General features: G+C 36.9%; 2 protein-coding genes across 2 annotated transcripts; one reads left to right on the top strand and one right to left on the bottom strand.

Moving 5' to 3' along the window:
• Positions 1 to 1,194: 1,194 nt before the first annotated feature.
• Positions 1,195 to 11,381, top strand: LOC126811699 (uncharacterized). Its single transcript, XM_050537534.2, has 4 exons — positions 1,195 to 1,457; positions 2,101 to 2,162; positions 2,250 to 2,375; positions 10,236 to 11,381. Exons 1-4 carry the CDS (start codon positions 1,244 to 1,246, stop codon positions 11,379 to 11,381), a joined length of 1,548 nt encoding a protein of 515 aa, XP_050393491.2. The 5' UTR covers positions 1,195 to 1,243.
• Positions 11,382 to 19,493: 8,112 nt separating this feature from the next.
• On the bottom strand, positions 19,494 to 26,414 carry LOC126809840 (uncharacterized). Its single transcript, XM_050534652.2, has 4 exons — positions 26,109 to 26,414; positions 25,850 to 25,911; positions 22,617 to 22,742; positions 19,494 to 21,324 (listed from the first exon to the last, which is right to left on the bottom strand). The coding sequence occupies exons 1-4, from the start codon at positions 26,344 to 26,346 to the stop codon at positions 20,173 to 20,175; spliced, it is 1,578 nt and encodes a 525-aa protein (XP_050390609.2). The 5' UTR covers positions 26,347 to 26,414; the 3' UTR covers positions 19,494 to 20,172.
• Between the last annotated feature and the right edge of the window lie 190 nt (positions 26,415 to 26,604).

The raw sequence follows: 26,604 nt of genomic DNA on the forward strand, positions 1-26,604 counted from the left end.
GAAAACCGCCAAAAAATTATTTGAATAATTACACTATAATTGTAGATGTCGGTGTTGTCGCATGAAAAGTTCTTACTTTTCAATCGACTGAATAATCGATAGAAATTGGTGAATATTTTTGTAAGGTAAATTACCACATATTACATACACTGCAGATCTAAATCTACTAGTCTATATTGAAAGCTGTTTTTACAACTTTGGCTAAAAGTAGTTTAAAGATGCATTCAGCTAAATCTGCCTAGGTTTTTATTTTGGCTTCAAATGTTATATAAATTATTATTTAGAAAATTATTCACATGACAAACCTATAATCAATTCTCTGGATCATCAGATGGCGCAGATGTAAAGGGATTATAATACGACCGCGATTTTTAATGATTTAATTTTAAAATGGAGAAACGAGGCCGAGTCTCGATTCACAAGTATATAACGCTGCTACGATAATAAATAAGCTATGCCAAAACTTCAGCAGTGATAACGTCGCTCGGAATAAACTAATTTGAATGAAATTTTCAATATATTAATTTTGAATTATCTGTTTTAGAACTATTATAGCTCTTTATCTAAATCTTACATAATGCATCTTTAACAGGACTATAAGTTAACCATTTTACTTTAAGCAAAAGAAACTGGTTAAATATGGAATTTGGTTAAATATGGAATTTACCCTGTGGCAGCTGATCGGAGTTTCAATGATTGGCAAACGTAAATCATACGAAAACTGACACTTTTAAACAATTAACAATATTACATTTCACACTAAAAGCAAATATAGTGACATAGTAATACTTTTATGTCGTTAAAAATAATTGGAAATCGTAGCCTACAGTAACCTATCAAGAATAATTTCTTTTAAACCTCCATATCTTAGTGCCCTTACATTAAGCTATAGGTGAATTTTATCGATTTGAAACAAACAAAATTGTCCTTCTAAATCGCAATAAACTATGTGATAATACACAGAAGCGGATATCATGGGCAATGCTTGGACTGAGTGATAACTCATTACTGTCGACGGCTACTTTTATTATTTTCTGCACACCTTTTGGTAAATAGAACAAGCTGTTTCCAAAGCTCCGGCATTTATTTCACATATATAAGCACCTGAACAAAGTAAAGGGCATATATTATTACTCATTTATCTGGAACATTCAGATAGCCCTATTTTCACTTTCGTGAACAACAATTCTTAAAATAAAACAATGGATGAAAAACCCAAATCTGTGTAGCATATCGTTGGAGAATGGTCAGTTTTCGTAGACCTCGTGGTAAAACCAATGCATTAATATTATTTTTTTTTGTTATCTTGCCTGTGATTTTTATTATTTCCTGGAAATGGAAAAATATCCATCGCGGATGCCAGACTATACAGCAATATATACCATTGACAACTACTTTCCCGCAAAAAACAACATTAGATGTAACACCAGTTTATATCGTAGAGGAACATCATGAAGGTATGTAATTGGTTTATATTTGAGGAGTGGCATATAATTTTGCCCCTCTATTGGTGTTCTAAGAGAAAGATATGATATTCCAGGGATGGAATATAAATGTAAGGCTATCTCTCGGTAGTCCTTATGTGAAATTCCATTATCCAAAGATTAAACTGTATATCTAAATTGAGATATTGCCTGTGGACGTCTCACAAGTCTGATAAATTTTCTCAGTGGTATATAATTACCCCACAGGTTGTACATAGTTCCAGGTGATAATGTGCACACACCAGATGTGTATATATTTCCCAATGAACATTTCCATACACCCTATCTAATAACTAACACTGACAATATTCATACACCCGATGGGTATACAGTATAGTTGAAAGTGAAAATGTTCATACACCCGATAATGTATATATTTTCCAGTGGATATGTCCATACACCCGATGTGTAAATATTTCTCAGTAAATATGTTCATACACCCGATATATATTACATATATCCTAATGAACCAGGTGCATACACCTGGAGTGTTTATATTTACTCTGTACAAAAGATCCGTCAAACTACGACCGGTGTCCAGTAAAATATTACTGGGTGTATACGGAAAATACATGGTAAACTATGCTTGTAATGCAGTGATTTTGTCCATTTTCAGTTTTGCCGTATTGGTTTAAATCTGCAGATAGGGGTTTAATACCGAAGAAAGGAAATGTTTTGGTAAGTCTTTCACTTAGTAGCTAACAGAGTATCTCCGACGTCTGCTTCACAAATAGAACTTATCTGAATATTTCTGATTCATTTCAGTTACATATAGATGGTCATTCTGATGGCGCACCACCAGATAGATTTGACATAATATCATTGTTTAAATATCCTAAAATAAAGGATGAAATTCGAGCCCTGATGCAAGCAAATGACGTATTTATAGCGGTAAGTTTATCCTTCTGTTATTCTTTACACCATACTATATTTCAAGAAATTAACCACAAAAGAAATGATATTTGAAAACAGTTTGTTATAGTAAATTTTAAAGAAAAGTGTATGTCCTGTCCCTACCAATTTGACTTATGTAGCTGAGCCTTTGCTAATCTTGTATTCCCTTTTCTACTAGGGTCGCCTGTCCAGCCTCGTGGGTTTTCTCCGGGTCCTCCGGTTTCCTCCGACTGCTAAAGACCCCGATGCGCAAGCGAATTATTGAAATGAAAAATTAAACCATATGTTAGTCCCGAAATGACCTAGTTTGTGTCGAGTGGACGTTAAACCCCATTTCTCTCTCTCTCTCCCTTTTCTACTAGTGACATTTCAATGCACAAATATGTTTACCAATCAGTCATACTGTAACCCCAAACTACAATTAATGTGAGTTTACGTCCGCTACCCTAAAAGTACGTAGTTCATGGTATTATACGCCCGCTTATACGCAGGTCCTTTTGATTGATTTGGTGATTAGATCCATTTCTATCAATTGTGAATAGAAGTCTTCATCGCACCCCCCCCCCCCCCTTTGTTGTTTTCCGTTAGACTAACTGGGTATTCTCCTATTGGTGAGGGTCTTGGGGATCTTGGCGGTATTCATATTCTTCTTTTCTGTAGCATTCCTTGTTGTTTTCCAGAGGTTTATTGTTTTAATATATTTCCCCTGTAACTTATACACAGTTTGTTTGACTCCATTGACTTTAATTCGTTTCACTGAATTTGGAACTGGGCTTGGAGTTGTTGTGACTGTGTTTTAACCGAGGCCGTGTCTCTTTCTTTCCATTTCCAGTCCACATAATAATATGCGCATTTGTATAGCGTCAATTCCACACTTAAAGTATGCTCTATGCGCTTTCTACACACAATTTTAAATTAAATACTAGAACTGCGATGCAGTAATGACGGGTTTCACCGGTGCCACGTTACCCTAAACATATGTCACTTCCGGTACCAATGAAACCATTAAACAGGTTTCCACCTCACCATTGCACACATCAAATAAAATGGACGCCGAATCAACCAAATCCAGCAATATCAATTCATTTTATATATTTGTTACATGTAAGTGTACAGTACTTCCGGTGATAATGAAAATATTCAATTAGTTTTATGAAATCAGAAATGGCATAAGGCATCACATGGTGAAAATTTTATGTAAATCGAATAATAATTGCCACTTTTATAGACCAAAAACCTTAAAAAGTGACTTGTAGAAAACCGTCAATTCCTCTGCAACCATACAAGTTAGAAACCATTTTCTGGAATCTGTATGATCGTATGGGTTTATTCTATTTGTTGATTGGAATCAAATATCATAATTTTAAAAACATAACAACTCAGACTCATTTGACTAAAATATCTGTTTTGAAAGCTAAAAATACAGTTTTTGCCAAAATGACGTTACTTCCGGTGATAATGAAAATCTTAAATTACTTGTATGAAATCGTAAATGGCATTAGGTATCACATAGTGAAAATTTCATGAAAATCGAATAATAATTGACACTTTTATGGACAAAAAACCTTGAAAAGTGACCTGTTGAAAATTACCTATTTCTCTACAACTGAACAAGTTAGAAACCATTTTGTGATACCTATATGATCGTATGGGTTCATTCTATTAGTTGATTAGAATCAAATATCAAAATATTAAACAAACAACAAATACGACTCATTTCAATAAATTATTTGTTTCTAAGGCTATAAATACAGTTTTTACCCAAATTTCGTCATTTCCGGTGACATGGAAAATGTTAAATTGAGTTGAACTAGTCACAATTGACATTACGCATCAAATGGTGTCACTTTTATGAAAATCCAATAATAATTGACTCTTTTACAGACACAATAGCGTAAAGAGTGACTCATGCAAAATTGACCATTTCTCGGCAACTGCTCATATTACAAACTAATTTTGAGATAGATTCTCTTCGTATGGATTAATGCTACAAGTTTATGAAAGTTGCGAAGAAATATTTTAAAATATCAAAATGACCCGAAAACGAAATTGAAATTAAAAAAACTGAGCCCGATGTTTTCTGCGCTTTACAGGGCACACACTTTCAGTCATACCAGATTTGAAAAAAATAATATTTGCTTTCAAAAAGTGGTACCGAACTGTCAAAATTGTAGTTTTTGCTAAATTTACGTCACTTCCGTTGCCGAAAGGTAACTTTACCGGTAACAAAAAAAATGACATTTTGGATTACGGAGCATATGAACTTTGTTTTATACAAATTGAGCAATAAATAATTAATCCAGGACTGAAAAACTGAATTAGCCAATGGGGGTCATGGAAATTTACGATGACAAAAAATGGTGCCATTTTTGGTCAAATCAGATGACTTTTTAACCCTGGGTAAAATACCACATTAAAATATTCATGAATAAAAAAGTTTTTTGTAAAAATTTAAATTTTCAAAATTTGGCGCCTAATATCTCCGACGATTCGTGGAAAATCAAAAATCTAAAGAACCGTGGCTATGTGCCTTGTCTCTGGCTATGTCAAAATGTATCCAATGTTAAAATCCGACGATTATTGTTAATATTACGGCAATATTTCAAAAATCGACAAATTCGACGATTTCGGACATTTCGCATTGTCGCAGAACGTTCGAAATAGCTTTAATCTCTAAGTCACACCCACTTTTCCAGTAAAACCGAAGACATCGAATCAATCCGACAAGTAGTTTCTGAGATACAATCAAATTGGAAAAAAAAAAAAAATAATAATAAGAAGAATAATAACTAGATCTGCATAGCAGATATCAAAGCTTTCATATAAACTTCAAAAGGGGTTATTAGAATCTATGAATCATCAACCACTCTGACGGATGTAGAAAGGAATATATTGTTACTAAATCTGTTGTACTGTTTCTTGTTATGGTAAAGAAAACATGAATACAACTATGAGATTTGTATAGAATTGGCATTAATCAATATATTTATTGTTTAATACTACATGTATATTATAGATACAAAGTGAATTAAATGAACCCAATTACATGTACTTTATATAAGCAATGTTTTTTTATTCATCGTTACTTTGAAATCACATTATTTTCATTGATGATAAAAAGGTTGTATTTGTACCGAATCCAAAAAGTATGTTGTATGACATTGCATTATCTGTACCAATTATTTATTTGCAAACCAATATACAATGTTTATTTCTACTCCAATATATTTGTTTCAACCCATGATATTTTATTCACTCTTCTCACTTAAATACAAGAATAACACACGATTAAATTACTGAAACAAGTAATGCTGGTAGATTATAATTTGATATTGTATACCATTTACTCTCTGTTAGATAAGGCGACGTGGTAATCTGTTAGATAAACATACATGGAAGTATATGTTAGATAACTACAATTTATGATATATTTTAAACCAAGGAAGTGGCCTTTCTAAAAATAAAAAAAAATAAAGGAAAATATATTTCATACAATTGTTATACTGTTACTGTTATCGTGAAGAAACATGATTGTTTATTTAATGTTGTTTATGACAAACATGTAATCATGTACATTTTTTAAATAAGAACAATTATGCTACATGTATGAATAACTCTCAAAAATTATGTTTTCATCAATCCAAGTATTTTTTTATTTGTATTACTTGATTTATACTGAATAAAGATTACACAAACATACAAAATGGTGTTGGCTGTGTGACTGAATTCCTCGTTGAGAAGTGGTATCGGGTGTCCCATAGAGAAGAAGCAAACCCTCCTTGTGATACACTTGTGAACATTTTAAAAGACCCATTTCGCTGTGTTCCAGAAAAATCCCCATTATAGCTAGTGCATTACATGGTTGTTGTTGGGGGAAAGGTGGGTCTTTTCTATTGGCAATGATTTACTTTTTATAGGCCCACATTGAAATGTGGTCGTATATTGTCGTCGCCCCCCTTTTGCTGTTAATATCCGATTGACTTTAAATTTATACGCAGTGTTTAAGGTCATAAGACGAAGAAGCCTTTGATTTGCTCTGCCCAGGCAACGTTCCTGTGCTCCGATTGCCTTCAAATATGCACAGAATGTACCTTGGGATTCTAGCTATCACATATTAAAAATAGAAGAGTGTTGGATTCCGAGAACGTTCAAAATAAATTCAAAACCCGCCCCCAAAAATCAAAGGTTTTTTGCTTAAAAAATTGCCGTATTTTATCGAATTTTTATTGTTCTTGATATCTGAGGATTTTTCTCAATTTAGTATGTGATAAATATCATCGCGGCGCAGCCAACCGCTAGAAATTCCAGAGATTTGGACCACCGGAATGATGCCTCAGCAGTCAAAAAAGGTCAAAATAGGCGATTTCGGTTTTTAGTGTCGATACATCGTTACGGTCATTTTAAAAAATTGTCTTTTAAGGATAATGTGTATAGTACCAGTACCTATCACATACGGAAGAGGCGATAAAATCTCTTTGCATTTGCAATTTCAAAATTAATTAAAACCAATATTAAATTCCGAAAATCGTTTTTTTGCTAAAACATTTTTTTTTTTAATCGGATCAAAATGGGAGTAAGGCACAGAGTCCGGGGTGGTAATGGGCGTATTGTGTCCAAATTTCATGGTTTTCGGACAATCGGTGCCGGTGTCACGGCGAAATTCCACTTTTTTCCCCTCATGGAAGCCGTAAATTGACTTGAAGCCAGGGTCCTTGAAGTTGTACAGCTGCACCCGGTGACCGATATTTATTTAACGGGGAATAAGTGATAATTCATATTATAGCAGTAAATAATTAAAATATTTCATAGGGATTATAATAATATCTATATCTTGTCTGGGTACAGGGTTAAAACCAATATTAAATTCCGAAAATCGTTTTTTTGCTAAAACTCTTTTTTTTTAATGGGATCAAAATGGGGGTAAGGCACAGAGTCCGGGGTGGTAATGGACGTATTGTGTCCAAATTTCATGGTTTTCGGACAATCGGTGCCGGTGTCACGGCGAAATTCCACTTTTTTCCCCTCATGGAAGCCGTAAATTGACTTAGAAAAAAAACGACGAAAGGCAGGTGACAAGAACAAACGACTTGAACGAATGCAGGTATCACCTTGAAATTTTCAGGGTACCTAGGTACCAACGTGAAAAGTTGCTCGCCGGAATTTAGTACTCATGGTACCTTTGGTTCCAGCGTAGCGCATGCGCGAAGTCAAATCCAGCTAAACTCGAAAACAACCTTGTCGGCACGGAAAACATCAAAGGAGAAATTCGAATAAAAAATGATACAATGATTTCACACAACAGGCCAGCTATTAGCCTCTCGATTGACAAGAGTTTCATCGCCCTCCATTCATTATAACCAATGTCATCGTGCCCTAAAGAATCAACAAATCAGCTTGCTTATCTCTGCTTACCCTAGGCAAAAAATGCTCATCTTTGAACTCAATCATGACATTGACCTAGTGAACGCCTACACCAAGTTTGAACATTCTAGCTTAATTAGAAGGAGAGTTCTTGTGTTCCAAAGTCCCGGCCCTTCAAATTGCTTCTATTTTTCATTTTCAATTCAAAATGGTGACCAGCACGTGACCGAAATCAAAATTCTGATCCGATAGATTTTTAGGTATTCCTTCCAGGATTCCGAAAATATGACGCCCGAGTCTGTAAGTAAAATAGCAAAAAAGCCTTTTTGATTTTTCACGTTTAAAGATGGTGGCACTTCCGGTTCGATGGACAAACTCCATATTTTGTGTACGAATCAGTAATTACTTGTCTAGTATCGAATTTTTTTTTTAGGTCATTCTGACCTATATTTCGACGATTTTTTTGAAAACTTTGATCCTTAATTTCACCAAGGGGAGATAATTTAGAAAATTTCCAAGGACATCATTGAAGTCGCATTGGCAAGATCTACTAACATTCTAAATTTCACGAAAATCGCACAACTATTAAAGAAGTTGTCAAATTGGTAATAACTTCCGGTTCGAAATGACAGCGACGAATTTTCGAAATGAAAAAATCCGAAATTGCAGATTTGAAGTAAATGTTTCAAGATACTCAAAGAAAAAAGAATTAGTAAAATAGGTCAAATAGTCACAGAGTTACAGCATTGTAGGTCAAATGCATTCCTTCGTAAAATTCGGTGATTTCGGATTCGTAAAACGTTTTGAAAATATATTTAATCAACAGCCACCACCAATTTTTGGGGGGATAGGTAAAAGTTTCAGAACGATCCTATGGTTAGATTCTGAGAAATCCGATTTGTGGACAAAACACAAAAAAAAAATAACAATAATAATCTTAACAGAAACAATAAGCTTTCATATGTAATATGAAAGCTTAATAAGAATAATTTTAACAAAAACAATAGTGTTTCACACAAGCTACGCAGTGTGAAACCCTAATAACGTTGAAATAGCTATGTTTTAAGTCTGGATTTGAAACACTCTATAGAAGAGGCACTTTTGATGAACATTGAAAGATCGTCCCATTTTGATGGAGCAAGAAAACTAAAAACTCTTTGCCATAAATGTTTTCAATCTTCACTTTGGGTTACGAACTGGTCATATGAACGTAAACTCCGGGAAGGCTCGTAATTTAGTTCAATTAAATAAGATGGTGCTAGGTTGTTAACACATTGACAGGTCAGTGATCAAATCTTGAAATCAATCCTTTCCAGTATTCACAGTCAATGTAAAGAGTTTAATATTGGTGATACATGAGATGTGTGTTGAGCATGAGATACTATCCTAGCGGAAGTATTGTGTATCTTTTGTAACTTCTGGATGGACTCTTTTGACACACCACAAGGCTATTGCAATAGTCTAAACGGGATAGGATTAAGGAGCGAACAAGTGTACTTGTTTCGGGGGTTAGATAATCTCTAAAGTAACATTTCCTGGTAAGATCATTGATATGACTGGAGACTATGAGGACACCTAAATTTCTGACTGACGGAGAGAGAGTAATTTCGGATTCTCCGTTACTATATGGTTAAAATTAAGTTTGTTCACACGAGTCTGTGGTCCAATGACTATCGCTTCGGTCTTGTTACCGTTTAGTTTCAGGATATTTTTTGTCATCCATACTTTGATGTCTTGGACACAATATTCCATATTGGAAATATCACGCTGCTGAGCTGACAGGTCTAACTTTTCCATCAGTTGCGTGTCATCTGCATAGAGGTGGTGATTTACATCAGTGTGTGTGTTGATGAATATCAATTAACGTTGTTGTAAATAAGGTTATATTACACCCCTTTTCACGTAGGGTGATATCGCAGACAAGGCAATGGTTTTGCTTCTTCTCTTTGCTATTTCCCTTTTTTGATCCCTACTTGTGGACGTTTTCTGGATTTTAGTGTCTGGTCGATATCTATGGCATGCATTCCGAAAATAGAAACTTCTTTGTTAATTCCGGTTGGGCAGTTGGGTATCCCTTTATTGAATAATTCCTTCTGTTTTTCTAAATTGCATTGCTTTTAGTGAAGGTAGCAATTCTTGATTCTGTTCTGGGGTGGACTGCTGTATTGTATTGCCTTTCTTTGGTGACAGATACTCATTTATTAACAGACCAGATCCCCTCTTACAACCTTGCCATTTCTGTTTTAAAAATCCCACAATGCACCTGTATACTAATGCAGACAATTTATTTGATTGGTCAATAAGTTCACTTGACCTGATCACCATCTCCAAAGAACATTGTCAGATATCAATGTAATACTACATGAAAAACAAAACTAAAAGCAACTGACATGATTAGAAGCATGTTAATCCTTACAACCAGTCGTCTTTTAACGTCCAGCTTTATCCAATTGTTTCAACTCAGTAAATAATATAATCTGCATTTATTACTTCCAGGGAGCTGCACAGACGGGGTTGATATCTCGCTATATCTGGGTGTGGCCACCGTGGGAAACGACAATGAGTTCAAGGGGAAATGATCATCTTGAATTTAATCTTCTAATGGGCTTAATGAAGGGTATTTCATCAGATAACAAGCTTCCAGTTTGTGTTTGTTTTGAATTTATTAAAGACATTGATGGTTGGACAAACAACTGTGCCCATCTAAAGAAGTCAATGAGAGAAAGCCATACTTTAGAAGAACTTGGAATATCAAAAGACAAATGTGACATTAAGAAGACAACTTTTGTAGAAATTGTTAGTGAGGATAAAGCCTTGGAACTCACCAGATCAGATAAATGGTTATCTCCCCTTGACCATATAATATTGGATATTGATGAAGATTATTACGGATGTGAAGCCGCCATTATTACATTGTACGACGTAGGCATGACATCACAGCAAGTTGATGATCTCTCAACTTTAACTCAAGCCACATTCTGTGGAGGTAATAGCACACAAGAAAGACACTTCAATAATTTATTTTATGACTTAATACAAAATGTCAAGTTCGTTAATGAATGTCGAGTGGGAACGTCTATTGATAAATTGGCGTTTCGGTTGAATGAAACAAAACGATTATCAGAAAAATTATATGATACGTTAAAAAATCCGATATTTGGAAACTCTGTGTGTAAAAATGAAAAGCATTCTTTGAAGTCCATTATATTTACCTTGTTAAAATTCCTGTGTAATTTATCTATTTCTCAACTAACTGCTATTTCAAAAGTTGGGCTATGTCTTCCTGGTTCCGCCCAAACCTACTCGTTTTCACCTGATCTTGGCATGAGATTGTGTGTTGGTTTTAATAGACCCAATAATACCATGGTAATATTTCATACACCAACTATGAGTGAAATTGAGATTAGAACAGCTAATATGAGGAGTCTGTTAAAGAATGTACCAGCACCGTCTGTAGTTACTGTCTGTCGGTCAATGCGCGATGGTTATACCCCAGTTAAATATTTTAGTAAAATAGAAGAGGACGTACTCAATACATTATTAAATACTTATGAGAAAATATCATTTGATTCAATACATTATGATCCTGAATTATTAGGTGGTAAACCTGGTTTACCAGCCCGCCATTTTTTTGCTGAATAATAGCCCGCAATTTTGTTGTTGGATAATATAGTACAATCTGATTAAAACACAGATCCTATTTCATTTCGTTTTTTTGTAGTTTAAAATTTATTTTTATTTGTCTGTACTACACTAGGATCTGGAAGAGTTGTTATATTACAGGCGTTCTAGATGGCTGAGGGATTAGCCAATGAAACCATCTGTTACGATGACTACTTGGCGTGCCATGCACGGAACTGTTGGTAAACCACTAGAAACGTCAACGCTGATTGATTAATCAATGTCTGACGTCATAGGATCAAAAGCCGCTCGTACGATTCAAGAGAATCGCATCACACAGAACCAGGGCCGAATTAAACTGCCATTGGTCCCCGGCAGTGGTGGTGCCAGCCGCTGGTGGATGGAGGGGCAAAGCCCCAGCCCCAACGTGGGAAATGGCTGGCCTCCCATAGAAATTTTTTAACAATAGACTGCTGCAAATGCAGTATTTCAGGAATCTATCGTCGAGATAAATAGAACTGACCAGATGCCACCTGTCGGCTAATCACTGGCGAAGATGCGAGTTCCAATGTAGGGTATAGTGGGCCTTCCTCGGCAAATTTTGAAAAATAGACTGCCGGAAATGCAGTCTGGCAGTATTTCAGGCACTGATCGTCGCGATAAATAGAGCTTACCAGACACCGCCTGTCCCCAAATCACTAGCTTATAATTATCTGACTAGCTTATCAAAGTGAATGAATTCTCGCCGAGTTGAAATTATAACCCAAAGGTGTACGAACAGAATTAATCAAAGTGAATAAGTATTCTCGCGGCGTTGAACCTATACCCCAAAACTTTGAAGATCGTAAAAAAGCTTTCCGGTGCATGCCCCCTGATTGCCTTACCGTAGCTGCGATAATTTTATGTCTCTTTTGCCTTGTTAGACTATACCGTAATGCATACAGTAGCTAATTTAGGGGCTCGTTTAATAGGCAATAACGACTCAGGCCACCTCGTTATTCGTTATTCACCGCTTGAATAACAATCTGGTTTATTTACTGATTATACTTCATTTAATCAGTTTTCTACTGCTAGGGGATACTTTGCAATCCATTATTCTATTGTTGTCTAGTGATCGTTTTAAATTAAATCCTGAAATATCCCTATTCAAGATACACGAACACCTTCATATGTGAATCCCGAATAACGAGGTGAAAAACGAATAACAAACAACTCGTTTATCAATGCTTGAATAACAGGTCATTTTGCTTTGTTTTATCCTACCGGGGGATACTTGGCATCCATCATCCTAGTCATGGCTAGCTGCATATTTGAATGCCAAATAACAAGTTAAATAACGAAAAACGAATGAGGTAGCGTGTCCCTCGGCCTTCGCCAATAACGAGGCAGGCCACCTCGTTATTTGTTATTCACCGCTTGAATAACAATCTGGTTTATTTACCGACAATAAGTCATTAAATCAGTTTTCTACTGCTAGGGGATACTTTGCAATCCATTATTATATTGTTGTCTAGTGATAGTTTTAAATGTAATCCTGAAATATCCCTATTCAAGATACCTGAACACCGTCATATGTGAAGTCCGAATAACGAGGTGAAAAACGAAAAACAAACAGCTCGTTATTCGCTGCTTGAATAACAATGTGGACTGTTTTTGTCTAGTCATGGCTAGCTCCATATTTAAATCCCGAATAACAGGTTGAATAATGAAAAACGAGAGAGAGAGAGAAATGGGGTTTAACGTCCACTCGACACAAACTAGGTCATTTCGGGACTAACATATGGTTTAATTTTATTTACATAATTCGCTTGTGCGTAGGGCTCTTTAGCAGTGGGAGGAAACCGGAGGACCCGGAGAAAACCCACGAGGTTGGACAGGCGACCCTACTCCTTGTCACGTACAACCGGGGATTCGAAACCACGCCAGTCGACTCAATGACAGACTTTATGATACAGCGCGCGCACGCTTACCATTCAGCCATCCAACCCCCAATGAAAAACGAATAACGAGGTAGCTTGTTCCTCGTTATTCGCCAATAAGGAGGCAGGTGACCTCGTTATTCGTTATTCACCGCTTGAATAACAATCTGGTTTATTTACTGACTATACTTTATTTAATCAGTTTTCTACTGCTAGGGGATATTTGTAATCCATTCTTCTATTGTACCATAATGCGTTTAGGGACTCAAAGAACAGGGATAGACATATTCCACCACGGGCGGATTGGGCCATCGGGCGGACAAAAAAATGAAAAAAAATAATTTTGTCCAATTCGTCAAAAAAACCTTTTTCTGCTGAACATTATATTGGGGGGGGGGGGGGATTGGACCGATGATGATCATGTTGTATGTGGCTGGTTTGCTTTAAAGTTTAATGGGCCGCCACGCCATCACTGGAGTCTGGAATGGGCTGGTATAATAGACTTCATGAATTTCACTTTCGTCACTCTGTACCAATGTGTCTCGTGGCCTTCCAGCACGGGAGGAATCAACTCGCGCTCCCAGCAACAAAAATGGTACATTTTTCAATGAAAATATTCCTACTTATTCAATATTTGTAACTGGTTAATCAAATGGTCAAAATTTTCTCAACTAGTCCCATTTTTTAACCAGTAAAATTATCTTGACTCCTGACGATACAATGATAGTACGTTAATTAATATATGACGATATGATAATTTCAGAGGTTGATGGTTGTAAATTACTTGCAGGTCGGGGTTTTGGCCTAAATTTATCGATTTATGAGATATATTATTTGACAGAGATTATATAATCAGATATGCCACCAAATCGCATATTTGGGGTTCATTTTTCAAAATTTTCCAGGGGAGAGCCCCTAGACCCCCCGTCCGGGCTCCGCGGACAGTAAAAGGGGCCGCTCCGACACTGGAGCCCGGCCGGTTCCCGGCTCCAATCCGCCCCTGTATTCCACAATTTATCTCAAGTGGTGACGCTGTATTTTATCTGGAGAGCATGCGCAATAAATACCATCGGTGTAGACTGGAAAAACCAGACGCCAAAGATTGCCATTCATATGAGACTTCTGGCGTATTTCGCCGAACATAACTGATTAGAAATTACAGTAAAAACAGAAACGATTGAATGTAAATCTGTTTATATACATTCATATTACAATATTATATGCGTTGCGACCCATTTTTGTCAATTTCTAGGTCCCAAATATTAGCGATTTAGCTCCTTTAATTTGGCTGAAAAGTGGAAGTAAGTTGTTGTACTGGTAATTATGATTCGTATTAATCATCATTTTGAAGTCGTAATTAAGCCCACTTGTTCTATTCGCGTCAAGCATTCTCGTCCAAAAGCCTATTTTGCCTTTTATGCGAAAAGACAAAAATGTGACCCAGCCCCCCCCCCCCCATACCACGCCCACCCCAATAATCCGATCCTGCACATAACAAACAAACAGAAAATCAGAAGGCAAACTTGCAGATCAGACATTACACATATGGACATAAACAACAAAAAATAAAAGTTATACTATGAAATGAAGTGAATAAATTAGGTGTCTGTTTGTCGTAAGCGCCCATAGGTTGCAAACTCACAACAAAGGAGGCAATCGAAAACAGACAAAACTATAATTTCTAAAACACTGTATTTTTCTAGTATAATTAACTGAAGAAAATGATTCAGAGTTATGTAATTTGTAGAAAAGGGGCTATCCATAAGTGCAGAGCCCAAAACAGGGGAAGTAATACGTCTACAACAACCTTGTGATTTCCAACGAGCTTCGTCAAGTTGCGGCCACGAACGGCTGCTTCCGGTGACAAAACGAACTGCCCTCAAATTTTGCACATCTGAATATAGTAAGAAACGCCGGCCTTCTTTTTTGTCTTTATATTTGCAGAGTGGAATTCAGACCCCAGAAACCAATTGGATAAACTATTATCCGAAATGTCTGACTCTTTTCTGACATTTTGATGACTATCTTGATGATTGAAAGTCAGGTAAGGCCCAGTCAACAATTTCTTAAAATCTAAAATTTCCAGGCGAATTCCACAAGTCTACAACTTATGCATAGCAAATTGTATACAAAAGAATTTAGAGCCCAGGGGGTTAACCTAGCTGAAAAGTGTACCAATTTTCTCCTAAATGGTATCAATGTATGTATATCTGGTATCATCAGAATGTAAGTCTGCCGGGTTTCTGGTGGTGGGTGTGGTATTCCACGCCCTAAATGCCATGATCCCCAACTAGGCTAGATTAGCTCAAAAGTGTACCACACGAAAATCTTACTGCAGTGTACCAAACATCTTCAGGTATTACAAAAACACTCTGACAGACATTTCTAATGGTGGTGTACCCCTGACAGAGCTATGTAATTGCCTGACATTTCTAATGGTGGTGTACCCCTGACAGTGCTATGTAATTGCCTGACATTTGTACTGATGGAGTATCCCTGACAAGAGTTATCTAATTTCCAGACCAAAGCTAGGTTAGATTAGCTCAAATCTGTACCACCCAAAACAGCTTTGGAGTTGTTCAGTACCACCACAGGAATCATGAATGACCACTGCCAAACAGTTTGTGCGGTGGGTTGCCCCTAACAGACACGCCCAAAATGCCACGCCCCCAACTAAGCTAGCTTCGCATCCACTGTTCCCGTGTTCTAAAAAATTAAAAATGATGCCAGGATGCGTAGAATACTAATACCTAGCACCAAATCAGATATGAAGCATAGTCTGTTTAATATGGAAAGTGGAACAACGAAAGCTTATCACACCATGATCAAGTCTAGATATTAAGGCCACCTGCAGATTTCGTCATGGTCGTTAGATGTAAATAGGGTTAGGCCACGTGGTTGATGACGAGATTGTGGGTTAGCGTTAGCCCTGTTTACATCTCCTTACCTTGCCGAAATATGCTGGTAACCTTAATATTTAGACCTGCAGATTTCGTCATGGTCGTGAGATGTAAATAGGGTTAGGGCACGTGATTGTTGACAAGATTATGGCTTAGCTTTAGCCCTGTTTACATCTCGTTACCTTAACGAAATCTGCAGGTAACCTTACTATTTAGACATAACCAAACACTATTCCTACTACCTTGTTTCTGCTAATAATTCAAACGGCGTCTGCCGAACAAAGGTTTACCCTGTTCTTATATATCCGATGATACCTAGTTATTAATTGGCTGATTGGTTAATTACGCCGAATGACTTCAGAATTATCCAAATATAGATATCTGGTAAATTTCCAATTTTTAAAACGCAATTACGATATCAGTTTGAAAACATGTTGCATCACCATAAATAAATATCTCCAAATATCTCGACAATAACACCAACTAGGCTAGCTTCGCATCCACTGTTCCCGTGTTCTAAAAAATTCAAAATTATGCCAGGATGCGTAGAATACTAATAGACCGGAGGCTCAGCGCGGGGGGTGTCCATCAAATGGGCACAAAACCAGTCAGTCCGCCGTTGGGGCGTTTTCGAGATATTCGGGGTCAAAGGTCAAATGAGTTCATTTGCACTGAAAGTGAATGCGCAGTCATTCTTGTATTATGAAAAGAAGCTGAAAATGATCAAAGGTAATCACACTTTCAATAAAAATGTAAACTTGCTAAATTCACCTTTAGGCTTAGTGACCCTGGAGGTCAAAAGGTGAAATTTACCGTTTTTGCACTAAAAAGATTTAAAGCAATAAAATGTCAACGTAAAATATAAAAATTAAAGCGAAACCTGTTCTAATTAATAATAGGAACATTTCAAATTTATCTTTAGATGGTCTTAGCACCGAACTCTTACTTTGGAACGTCGAAAATGATCTTGCATAACAGAACCAACACACTTTGAAACCTGTTTCAAAAATACGTAAAAACTGTCAAATCGAAATCTCTCCGATTTATTTTCACAACGATTGTTATACATAATGATACTAGTTATCTGAAAAACAATTGAATAGTTTCAGTGTTGGACTCCAGCCTGTAGGCCGCGTGGATTTCCGAGAATACCAGTCTAGGAAAACCGACGTTAATCTGTGACGGGAAAACACGCATCTGGCGACGAGATTAAAAGTTTGCAAATTTTTATGAGTTTTTATGAATTTCGCCGGAGCATGGACGCAGATAAAACCGACGTATGCATTGTACATAGTAGTTCACAGATGTATTGGTAAATGTTAGCGGGGAAAATTTTGGCAGGCTTTGTGACGCGGCCTGCAGGCTGTAGTCCAGCCATGGAACTATTTAATTGTTTTTTTCAGACAACTAGTATCATTATGTATAGCATTCGTTGTAAAACTAATTCGGAGAGATTTTGATTTAACAGTTTTTACGTATTTTTGAAACAGGCTCCGAAGCGTTTTGCTTCTGTTATGCAAGAACATTTTCGACGTTCCAAAGTAAAGGTTTGGTGCTAAGACCACATAAAGATAAATTTTAAATGTTCCTATTATTAATTAGAACAGGTTTTGCTTAAGTTTTTATATTTTACGCCGACATTTATTACTTTAAATCTTCCTAGTGCTAAAACGGAAAATGTGACCTTTTGACCTCTGGGGTCACAAAGAACAAAGGTGAATTTAGCAAGTTTACATTTTTATTGAAAGTGTGATTATTTTCAGCTTATTTTCATGATACAAGAATGACCACGCATTCACTTTCAGTGCAAATGAACCCATTTGACCTTTGACCCCGAATATCTCGAAAACGCCCCAACGGCGGACTGATTACCACTCGGCATCGTATTCTACGCAAAATTTTACTGTAGAAAAGTTGGGTCTGGTTTTGTGCCCATTTGATGGACCCCCCCCCCTCCGCGCTGAGCCTCCAGACTATAATACCTAGATGAGGCGATAAACTGCGGTTGTAGGAACAATTTTATTTTTCAAAAACGCATTTTTAGCCCCATAAAAAGTTTTTTGCCCAAAAATCAATTTCTTGAAATCGCAGTTTATCGCCTCGTCCATATAGGCTAGGTATTAGTATCCTACGCATCCTGGCTAAAAATCTAATTTTCTAGAACACGGGAACAGTGGATGCGAAGCTAGCCTAGTTGGGGGCGTGGCATTTTGGGGCGTGTCTGTTAGGGGTAACCCACCGCACAAACTGTCTGGCAGTGGCCATTCATGACACCTGTGGTGGTACTGAACAACTCCAAAGCTGTTTTAGGTGGTACAGATTTCAGCTAATCTAACCTAGCTTTGGTCTAAATATTAGATAACTCTTGTCAGGGATACTCCACCACTACAAATGTCTGGCAATTACATAGCTCTGTCAGGGGTACCCCACCACTAGAAATGTCTGTCAGAGTGTTTTTGTAATACCTGAAGATGTACGGTACACTGCAGTAAGATTTTCGTGTAGTACACTTTTGAGCTAATCTAGCCTAGTTGGGGATCATGGCATTTAGGGCGTGGAATACCAAACCCACCACCAGAAACCCGGCAGACTTACATTCTGATGATACCAGATATACATACATTGATACCATATAGGAGAAAATTGGTACACTTTTCAGCTAGGTTGACCCCCTGGGCTCCCGGTCTAATTTTCCTATGTTCGCCGAGATGCGCTGGTATTTTAGGGACATGATTGGGCATAACTTTCGACAGGTGAGATGTAGAAAGATCGGGGATACATTATATGGAAGAAATATATAATTAACAATGTCAGGTACGAATCAATTTTTTAAAAATCACAAGCTTGTTCAAAATGACCAAAAAACTCTCGCCCGGCTGTCAGCCTGCACCATCGCCACCAGAAAGGCAGGTAAGAAATATCCTGATCAAATTGCAATCGTCAGTAATAATTTATAACTTGATCAGGATAATATTATTAACATTCTCGTAAATGACCGCCATCAATACCAGACTTTATCACAAAGACCATTTTGTGAAGGCGAATTGCACGTATTCAAATGTGACCTGGAATGTAGAGACTACATGTGTTTATTTCTTAATAATTTGGTATTTTTGTGTCGATTTTGGCTTGTGTAGCGTGCTGTCGCCTCACATTTTTTCGTAACTTCTGCTGTTCTACTGTCGTGTTCTGAAGGGGCGAAAATAAGAAATTACGAATGATAGTTATATGCTTCCATACAAAACACATTAAACAACACAGAAGTTATATTTATTTGCATGTTCTCCATCTAAACTAATTGTATATGGGTTAATAAGGCAATATAATGTGTTAATCTGAATAATGAGATGACTTGAGTATACGGATAAGTAGGACAATTCTAAGATTTATACGACGAAGGTCTTTGCGTCTGTACCTGAGTAGCATACTCCTGCAGTGCCATCACATTCTTCTAAACGTAAACGTATCGATTTCAAGGGAAATAACGCCATGATTGATTAATATGGGATGATTTTTTTTAAAGATGGTCCTAAAACTCCCCAACATTGTGCAAATAATAAATAGAACGCGCGATTAGTCAGATAGGTCGGGATCACACTTGGTCAGATTGAATTTGATTAAATTCTCAGCAACTTTGAAGAATAAAGAGTTTACCGGAAATTGTGGAGGCAGAATACTCCAGAATTTCATGTGTGCGTATAAAAGGAATATAAAGACCGTAAATGAAGATTTAAGAAAGCTAAAAACTTCAGTCGTTTAGGTTGCTTCAGCTGTTTATTCAAATTAACTGTTCACATAATATATTCTATAAGATGCCAGTACTCCCATAGGTACCCGTACAAGTAACACCCCTCTTCTTGAGCACTGCCCGCCATTTGAATACCCATTATCGCTACACACGTTGATGAGTCCTTTTCTGAAAAACAAGCCCTCCCATATATCGATATAATTGTTAACTACCTACCAAAATATCTAGCAAAAGGCAATAGTATATTATTCAGCAAAAAAATGGCGGGCTGGTAAACCTGGTTTACCACCTAATAAATCAGAATCATAATGTATTGAATCAAATGATATTTTCTCATAAGTATTTAATAATGTATTGAGTACATCCTCTTCTATTTTACTAAAATATTTAACTGGGGTATAACCATCGCGGATTGACCGACAGACAGTAACTACAGACGGTGCGGGTACATTCTTTAACAGACTCCCCATATTAGCTGTTCTAATCTCAATTTCACTCATAGTTGGTGTATGAAATATTACCATGGTACGATTTGGCCTATTAAAACCAATACACAGTCGCATACCCATATCAGGTGAAAATTCGTAAGTGCTCTGTGAAACTGGTAGGCATAAGCCAACTTTTGAAATAGCAGTTAGTTGAGAAACAGTAAGTCTGAACAGAGAATTGATAAGGATTAGAGTAATTTTCTTCAATGAGTATTCAACTTTTTTACACACTGACTTATCTAAAATGGGATTCTTCAAAGTATCGTAGAAATCTTCATATACAAGTTTAGAAGCATTCTTTTTAAATCCCAATCCATCAAGTGCTTTTCCTTCTTTGCGCTTATTGAGCTGATTAACCAATTTGATTTGTTGTATTAAATCGTAAAATAAACTGTTGAATTGACTTTCTTGGCCAGAGTTACTTGGGCAGAATATGAGTTGAATTATTGCCGATAGCGCATCAACTGTCTGTGATGTCATTCCTACGTCATACAAAGGCATAATGGCGGCTTCACATCCATAATAATCTTCATCGATATCTAATATTATATTGTCAAGGGGGGATAACCAGTTATCTGATCTAGAGAGCTCTAAAGCTTTATCTTCACTAACAAGTTCTACAACAGCGGTCCTTTTAATCTCACAAGCATCCCTTGGTATTTCTGTCTCTCTACTGTGCTCGATTTCCATTAAATCATTTAAATGTACACAATAATTGGTCATATTCCTAAAATTTTGTATAAAATCCAGACAAACACATACAGGATATTTATCACCTGGCGACAAACCTTTCACTAAACCCATGCGAATGTTGAACTGAACATGATCATTTTCCATCATAACCATACTAGATTCCCATGGTGGCCACACCCATATGTATCGAGATATTAAACCCGCCTGAGCTGCTAGCTGGAATAAATGATGGAACATTTTGTTAAAAATGAAAACGTTTTTCATTAATAACGATTCACTTGTGAAAACAGTTGTACAACGAATCAATCTGATTAAAACACAGATCCTATTTCGTTTCGTTTTTTATAGTTCAAAATTTCGTTTTACTAGTTGATGTGAGGAATTAGCCAATGAAACGGTCTGTTACGTCAAGTTCTTGGCGTGCTCTGCACGGAACTGTGGGTAAACCCCTAGAAACGTCAACGCTGATTGATTAATCAATGTCTGGCGTCATAGGTCAAAAGCCGCTCGTATGACCCCTGACGCGACCTCGCAGTACAACTGGTCAGATCTTCATGTAGTGTAGGCCATCGTAAGTATAAAAAACCGAAACGGAATATAGATCTGTATTTTAGTCAGATTGACAACGAGTGAAATGATAGTAAAGTATAAACTTATACCTTACTTTATTTTCATTACTTTACCTCATACAGTCAACGGCTCGCTAGCCTGGAGGTCGAGTGTCCGATCCCTGCATTGGCCTAGAAAGTTCATTCAGATTTTCCGGCGTGGTTTCCCCTTGTCAGTGATGCAGGATGGAGGGCCTAACAAGGACAGCTGTCTAGTCGTTCGGGTGGGACGAAAAACCGAGGTCCCGTGTACACATTGGCGTGCACGTAAAAAATCCCTTGGCAGTTGGAATTCGATATAAGAGTAGGCCGTAGCGCCGCTGCCCGGGCAAAATTCCCCTCATAGCACACTGTATGGCGTATGCCCGTCTTCATTAGCCCAGGTTAGGAGCAGAACAGTAGGACGTTAAACCCCATTTCATTTCATTTCATTTCATTTCATACAGTCAACGATGGAGTCAGTGCGACAGTAGTAGTGATAGTACTGGGAAAATCATATACAGAAACAAAAATGAATAGAAATGTGGTTTAACGTCCTACTTTTCAGAACAGACTGGACTAGCGATGAGGAAAATTTTGTCCGGATAGCGGTGTTACGGCATACTCTTATTTCGAATTCCAATTGTCAAGTGTGCACTCATGGATCTCGGTTTTTGTACCATCCGAATGAAAATACGGCGGCGTTACTGCCTACTCTTATATCGAATTCAAACTGTCAAGGCTTCTTTACGTGCACGCAAATCCGAACTACCAGACTGCTGTCCTTGCCAGGCCCTCCGTCCTGCACCACTATCAAAACATAACTTGTCCACAGTGGTGAGATTGTGCCTCCCGGGGTAGCAGTGTAGGGTTGTCTGCTTAATATCATGACATGGACAGAGGAACACTTGTTATACTTACAGCTATAAATACGTCGTTCTGTTGCATCATGGCTGTAATTTCCTTTCTTGTTCTAGGATACTGAAACAGTGATATAATATCAAATACCGGTGGAGGCGCACCATCAGAATGTCCGTCTATGTGTAGCTGAATGGAAATAATATGGTTGTTAATGAGAAATATTATTTTCAGCAAGAAATAAATGTAATTAATTTTATGTACTTTCACGATCAAATAACTGTCTAGAATTTAGGTTCAGATCGATATTATCGTGCACAAATTCATAACAATTGTACATTTTGTGGTGAAAGCATCAAGGTATGATCGTAGCAAGAGGTATGTATAGGTCGGAAGGTCGCGTGGGAACCAGTTGCACCACTGACAAGGTAAATGAAATGGAGTTTTACAGGGTCGTATTAAGGGATCGGGCGCCGGAGGTGGATCCTTTCGAAGGGCCGTAGCGACAGGGGTTTGAGGTTCCTTCCTAAGAAAAATTTGAAAATTCGTTGGCCGTAGCGCAGCTGTTCGGGCTAAATTTCCCATATAGCACACTTCATTAACCGGGTTGGTTGAGAAAAGTAAGAACCCCCATGTTATGGGCATCTTGGTTGTACTGTAAGCATCTGACATTTTCCGTGTGGCAAAGCAGAGAAGAAACCCACATTTTAAAAAAAATATGGGAGCTTATACAAACGGTACAATTATTTGGCACGGCTTTCCTGAAAGCATAACTGATACGGATTAATAAGCAATATTTGCACAAAACAGGTAATTTCAATAAAGATGGGGGAAACTAAATGGACAGTGATTCTGCAATGGTTAATCTCCCACTCCACGGAATCAAAATTGTTGGAAGTGGAAAGTTACATCAATTGTAAATGAGGACTTAAACATCATTATGCAAGAGCTTACTCTGCGTATTACAGGTCTTTCTTTAGGCCTGAAATGTTTTCTAAATTATTAATTAGACATTAATTCACTTATCCAGGCCATAATCAGCTCTCGATGGCATAGGATTTCTCCGATATTAAATAGATTAGAACGGTTCAGCCATATTTTAATTTTATTTAAGAATGGAGGAGCGAGACTTAGCTTCGAACAACCAGTACGGTGGTTGCAATTATGGCACACGTCTTGTAAAACCTTCAAAGGCTAATATCTTCGCCCGCAATAGAGTAATTGGAATGAAATTTTCAAATTATTCATTTTACATTATCTATTTTCGAACTATTATAGCAAGAATGGCTAGCGCTTTATCCAAATCTTGCATAATGTATCTATAAAGTATTTGGAAAAATTTGTTTGAAAAAATTACTTAAAAGCAAATGTTTGAATTTTAATTGTTGAATATTAACTGTAGCCCAGGGGCCGACAGAATTTTAATCTGGGTGTGATACTACGCATGGGAATTCATCTTATTTATTAATCTGTGACAACTTCTGCAAGTGATAATTTTGCCTACATCGATATATTGTTGTAGTGAATATACATAAATTAGCAAATATATGACTATGTCCTCATATTTTCCACACTGATTAGCAGTGAATATTTCGTTAGGCCCCTACAATCACCGATAAGGATGACATCGATGCGACTTAATAAGCCACAAATATTAACTTTTTTTTCCTCTGACAAATTAAATTCTAAAACAATTTTTTTTTTATGTATTAGAAAAAAAAAGACGTTTGAAGTATTAAATTTGTAGGTAAAAATTATTTCCTATTTAGTGTAAATGGGTATTAAAATGAGTATAACTAAAAGGCACCCTTCTGCCCGAACTAGTAACGTCTTATGTAAACAATGCACGTCCCATTGAGTCAATGATTGACGCCGCGTGACGTGACGTCACGTGTTGAAGGACGTCATCTTTTACAGGGATATTAGAAGAATTTCGTAATCTTCTGTGAAACAGATTACATATTTTCATCAAGCGTCCGCGCTTAGTCAAGTTTGACCTCCTATCGGCGATTTTGTCACGACCAATCATGTCCGTCAGGTCAAGCTCACACGCAATCTGAGTCAATATAGTTCACTGAACGCATAACAGTTTTAACTAATTTGAGTTTTGAAAAACTGGCGTGTATTGTGATATCCAATCAAGGCAATCAAACGTATACACAGATATATTCATATGAAGTATTTGGGATTTTTCCATTCTATTTTTGCAGTGTTTGTTTACCTCATTAAAGATACATTATGGGAGATTAGATAAATGCCTGACAGTTCTTACAATAATAGTTAAAAACTAGATAATGTAAAGGGAATTTGCTGAAAATTTCAGTCAAATTGATCCATCCTGAACCGAGAATTTTGCGATGGAATTTTCGGCCTAGCCTCGATCATCATTACTAAAGTCGGTGCGATAAAAAACATAGTCTCGATTATCCATTTCATGATTTAATCATGAATAAAAGCTGAGCAGCAAATCGGATCCTAATACAGTAAATATCACAGGCCATCGATAACATCGAGAGTTGATTATGGTCTGGATAAGTGAATTAAGGTCTAATTAATAATTTAGATAACATTTCAGGCCTAAAGAAATACCTGCAATAGGCAGATATAGCTCTGCATAATGCATGTTTAATTTATTTAGTAACCGATGCATAATTTTGAGACCGACTGCACTTATTTTGAGACCTACTATTTTATTTTCTCCTATACACCCACCCACTGATATCTTGGCCTATGTGAACTAATGAATGTTGGATCACTCATTGCTCTTGGCTCGTGGTGCCTATAACTACTGGACACAGACACAAGGGCCCTTTTTACTTATTCAAGGGCCCCCTTTTCTTGGACTTTATGGCCCTTTTCCTGTACTTGGGGCCCCTCTACTGGACTCGTGGGCCCTGTCTTAGGGTATCCATATCAAATATTTTCCCCGGATTCCGTGTTTTCTTTTGGTTTTATTTTTAGAGATTTTTTTTCGGGTCAAAAGCTAGCGCATCTGGCGCCTCCGCTATAATCCACTGCTGGGGGTTTAACGCTCTTCTGTTCTGCTCCGAATGGACTAATGAAGACGGACATACGCCATACGGTGTGCCATGAGGGAAAGGTGGCCTACTCTTATATAGAATTCCAGCTGCCAGGGGTTATTTTACGTGCATGTCAATATGCACGCGGGACCTCGGATTTTCGTCCCATCCGAATGGATATACGTTGTCATTTGCCAGGCTCTCTGTCCTACATCAATGACAAGGAGGAACCACGCCAAAAAATTAGAAATGATATTAATAGTTTATAATACTTACTAAAACATTTCCTTGTTTTGGTATTAAATTTCTTTCTGAAGATCTAAACCAGTATGGTAATACTAAAATGATTTTAATTAAAGCTTGGATTAGAAGGAAGTCAGTAAGAAGATATAACGATTACCACGAATTCAATGCATATAATTAGCTTATAATCATTTAAAATCACCGAAAATAATTTTATTCCACGAAGTTAATTATTATTGTTTTAAAAACAATTTAAAAATGTTTTGCAAAAATATTTAATTCAACTGCTTACCTTCATGATGCTCTTCTACAATATAAACTGGTGTTAAATCTAAGGTTTTCTTCTTTATATTTCCTTTTGGAATAAATGGTTGCTGCCCATACTGACACCGCTGGTAAGAGTGACTGTCCTCGTGTATATTCTTCCATTGCCAAAAGAAAATAAAAACCACAGACCAGAGGATGAATAGGGTTAATAATAATTCATTTGTTTTGCATGGAAAAATCGTGGATCTACGAATCTTGAACATTTTAAAAACAAATATCAATGATAATATAAATGTATCATAAAGTTGATAATAACTGTACCCTGCTCCTACTCTCTTTATTTCTACTAAATAATTTCTCTATTTAATTATAGATCTATCACAGACAAAAATCTGGCAATCTGATATGTGCATAGGAAACAGCTTGCATCATTTTTGCCTGGAGATGTGAAATTCTATTAAAATGATCAATCACTCCATTCCAATTCTAGTAGGTGCGAAATGCTATATTGTTCTTAGCGC

This window comes from Patella vulgata, chromosome 2, assembly GCF_932274485.2.
Source record: "Patella vulgata chromosome 2, xgPatVulg1.2, whole genome shotgun sequence".
Classification (NCBI taxonomy): domain Eukaryota; kingdom Metazoa; phylum Mollusca; class Gastropoda; family Patellidae; genus Patella; species Patella vulgata.

What these genes read in the sequence shown, in the direction of transcription:
- LOC126811699 (XM_050537534.2), top strand. Translation starts at nt 1,244, where the DNA reads ATGGTCAGTTTTCGTAGACCTCGTGGTAAAACCAATGCATTAATATTA. An exon ending in CGTAGAGGAACATCATGAAG is followed by an intron (nt 1,458 to 2,100) that starts GTATGTAATTGG and finishes GTCCATTTTCAG; the next exon opens with TTTTGCCGTATTGGTTTAAA. An exon ending in CGAAGAAAGGAAATGTTTTG is followed by an intron (nt 2,163 to 2,249) that starts GTAAGTCTTTCA and finishes GATTCATTTCAG; the next exon opens with TTACATATAGATGGTCATTC.
- LOC126809840 (XM_050534652.2), bottom strand. Translation starts at nt 26,346, where the DNA reads ATGTTCAAGATTCGTAGATCCACGATTTTTCCATGCAAAACAAATGAA. An exon ending in CAAAACAAGGAAATGTTTTA is followed by an intron (nt 22,743 to 25,849) that starts GTAAGTATTATA and finishes ATTTCCATTCAG; the next exon opens with CTACACATAGACGGACATTC. An exon ending in AGAACGACGTATTTATAGCT is followed by an intron (nt 21,325 to 22,616) that starts GTAAGTATAACA and finishes CATTTATTCCAG; the next exon opens with CTAGCAGCTCAGGCGGGTTT.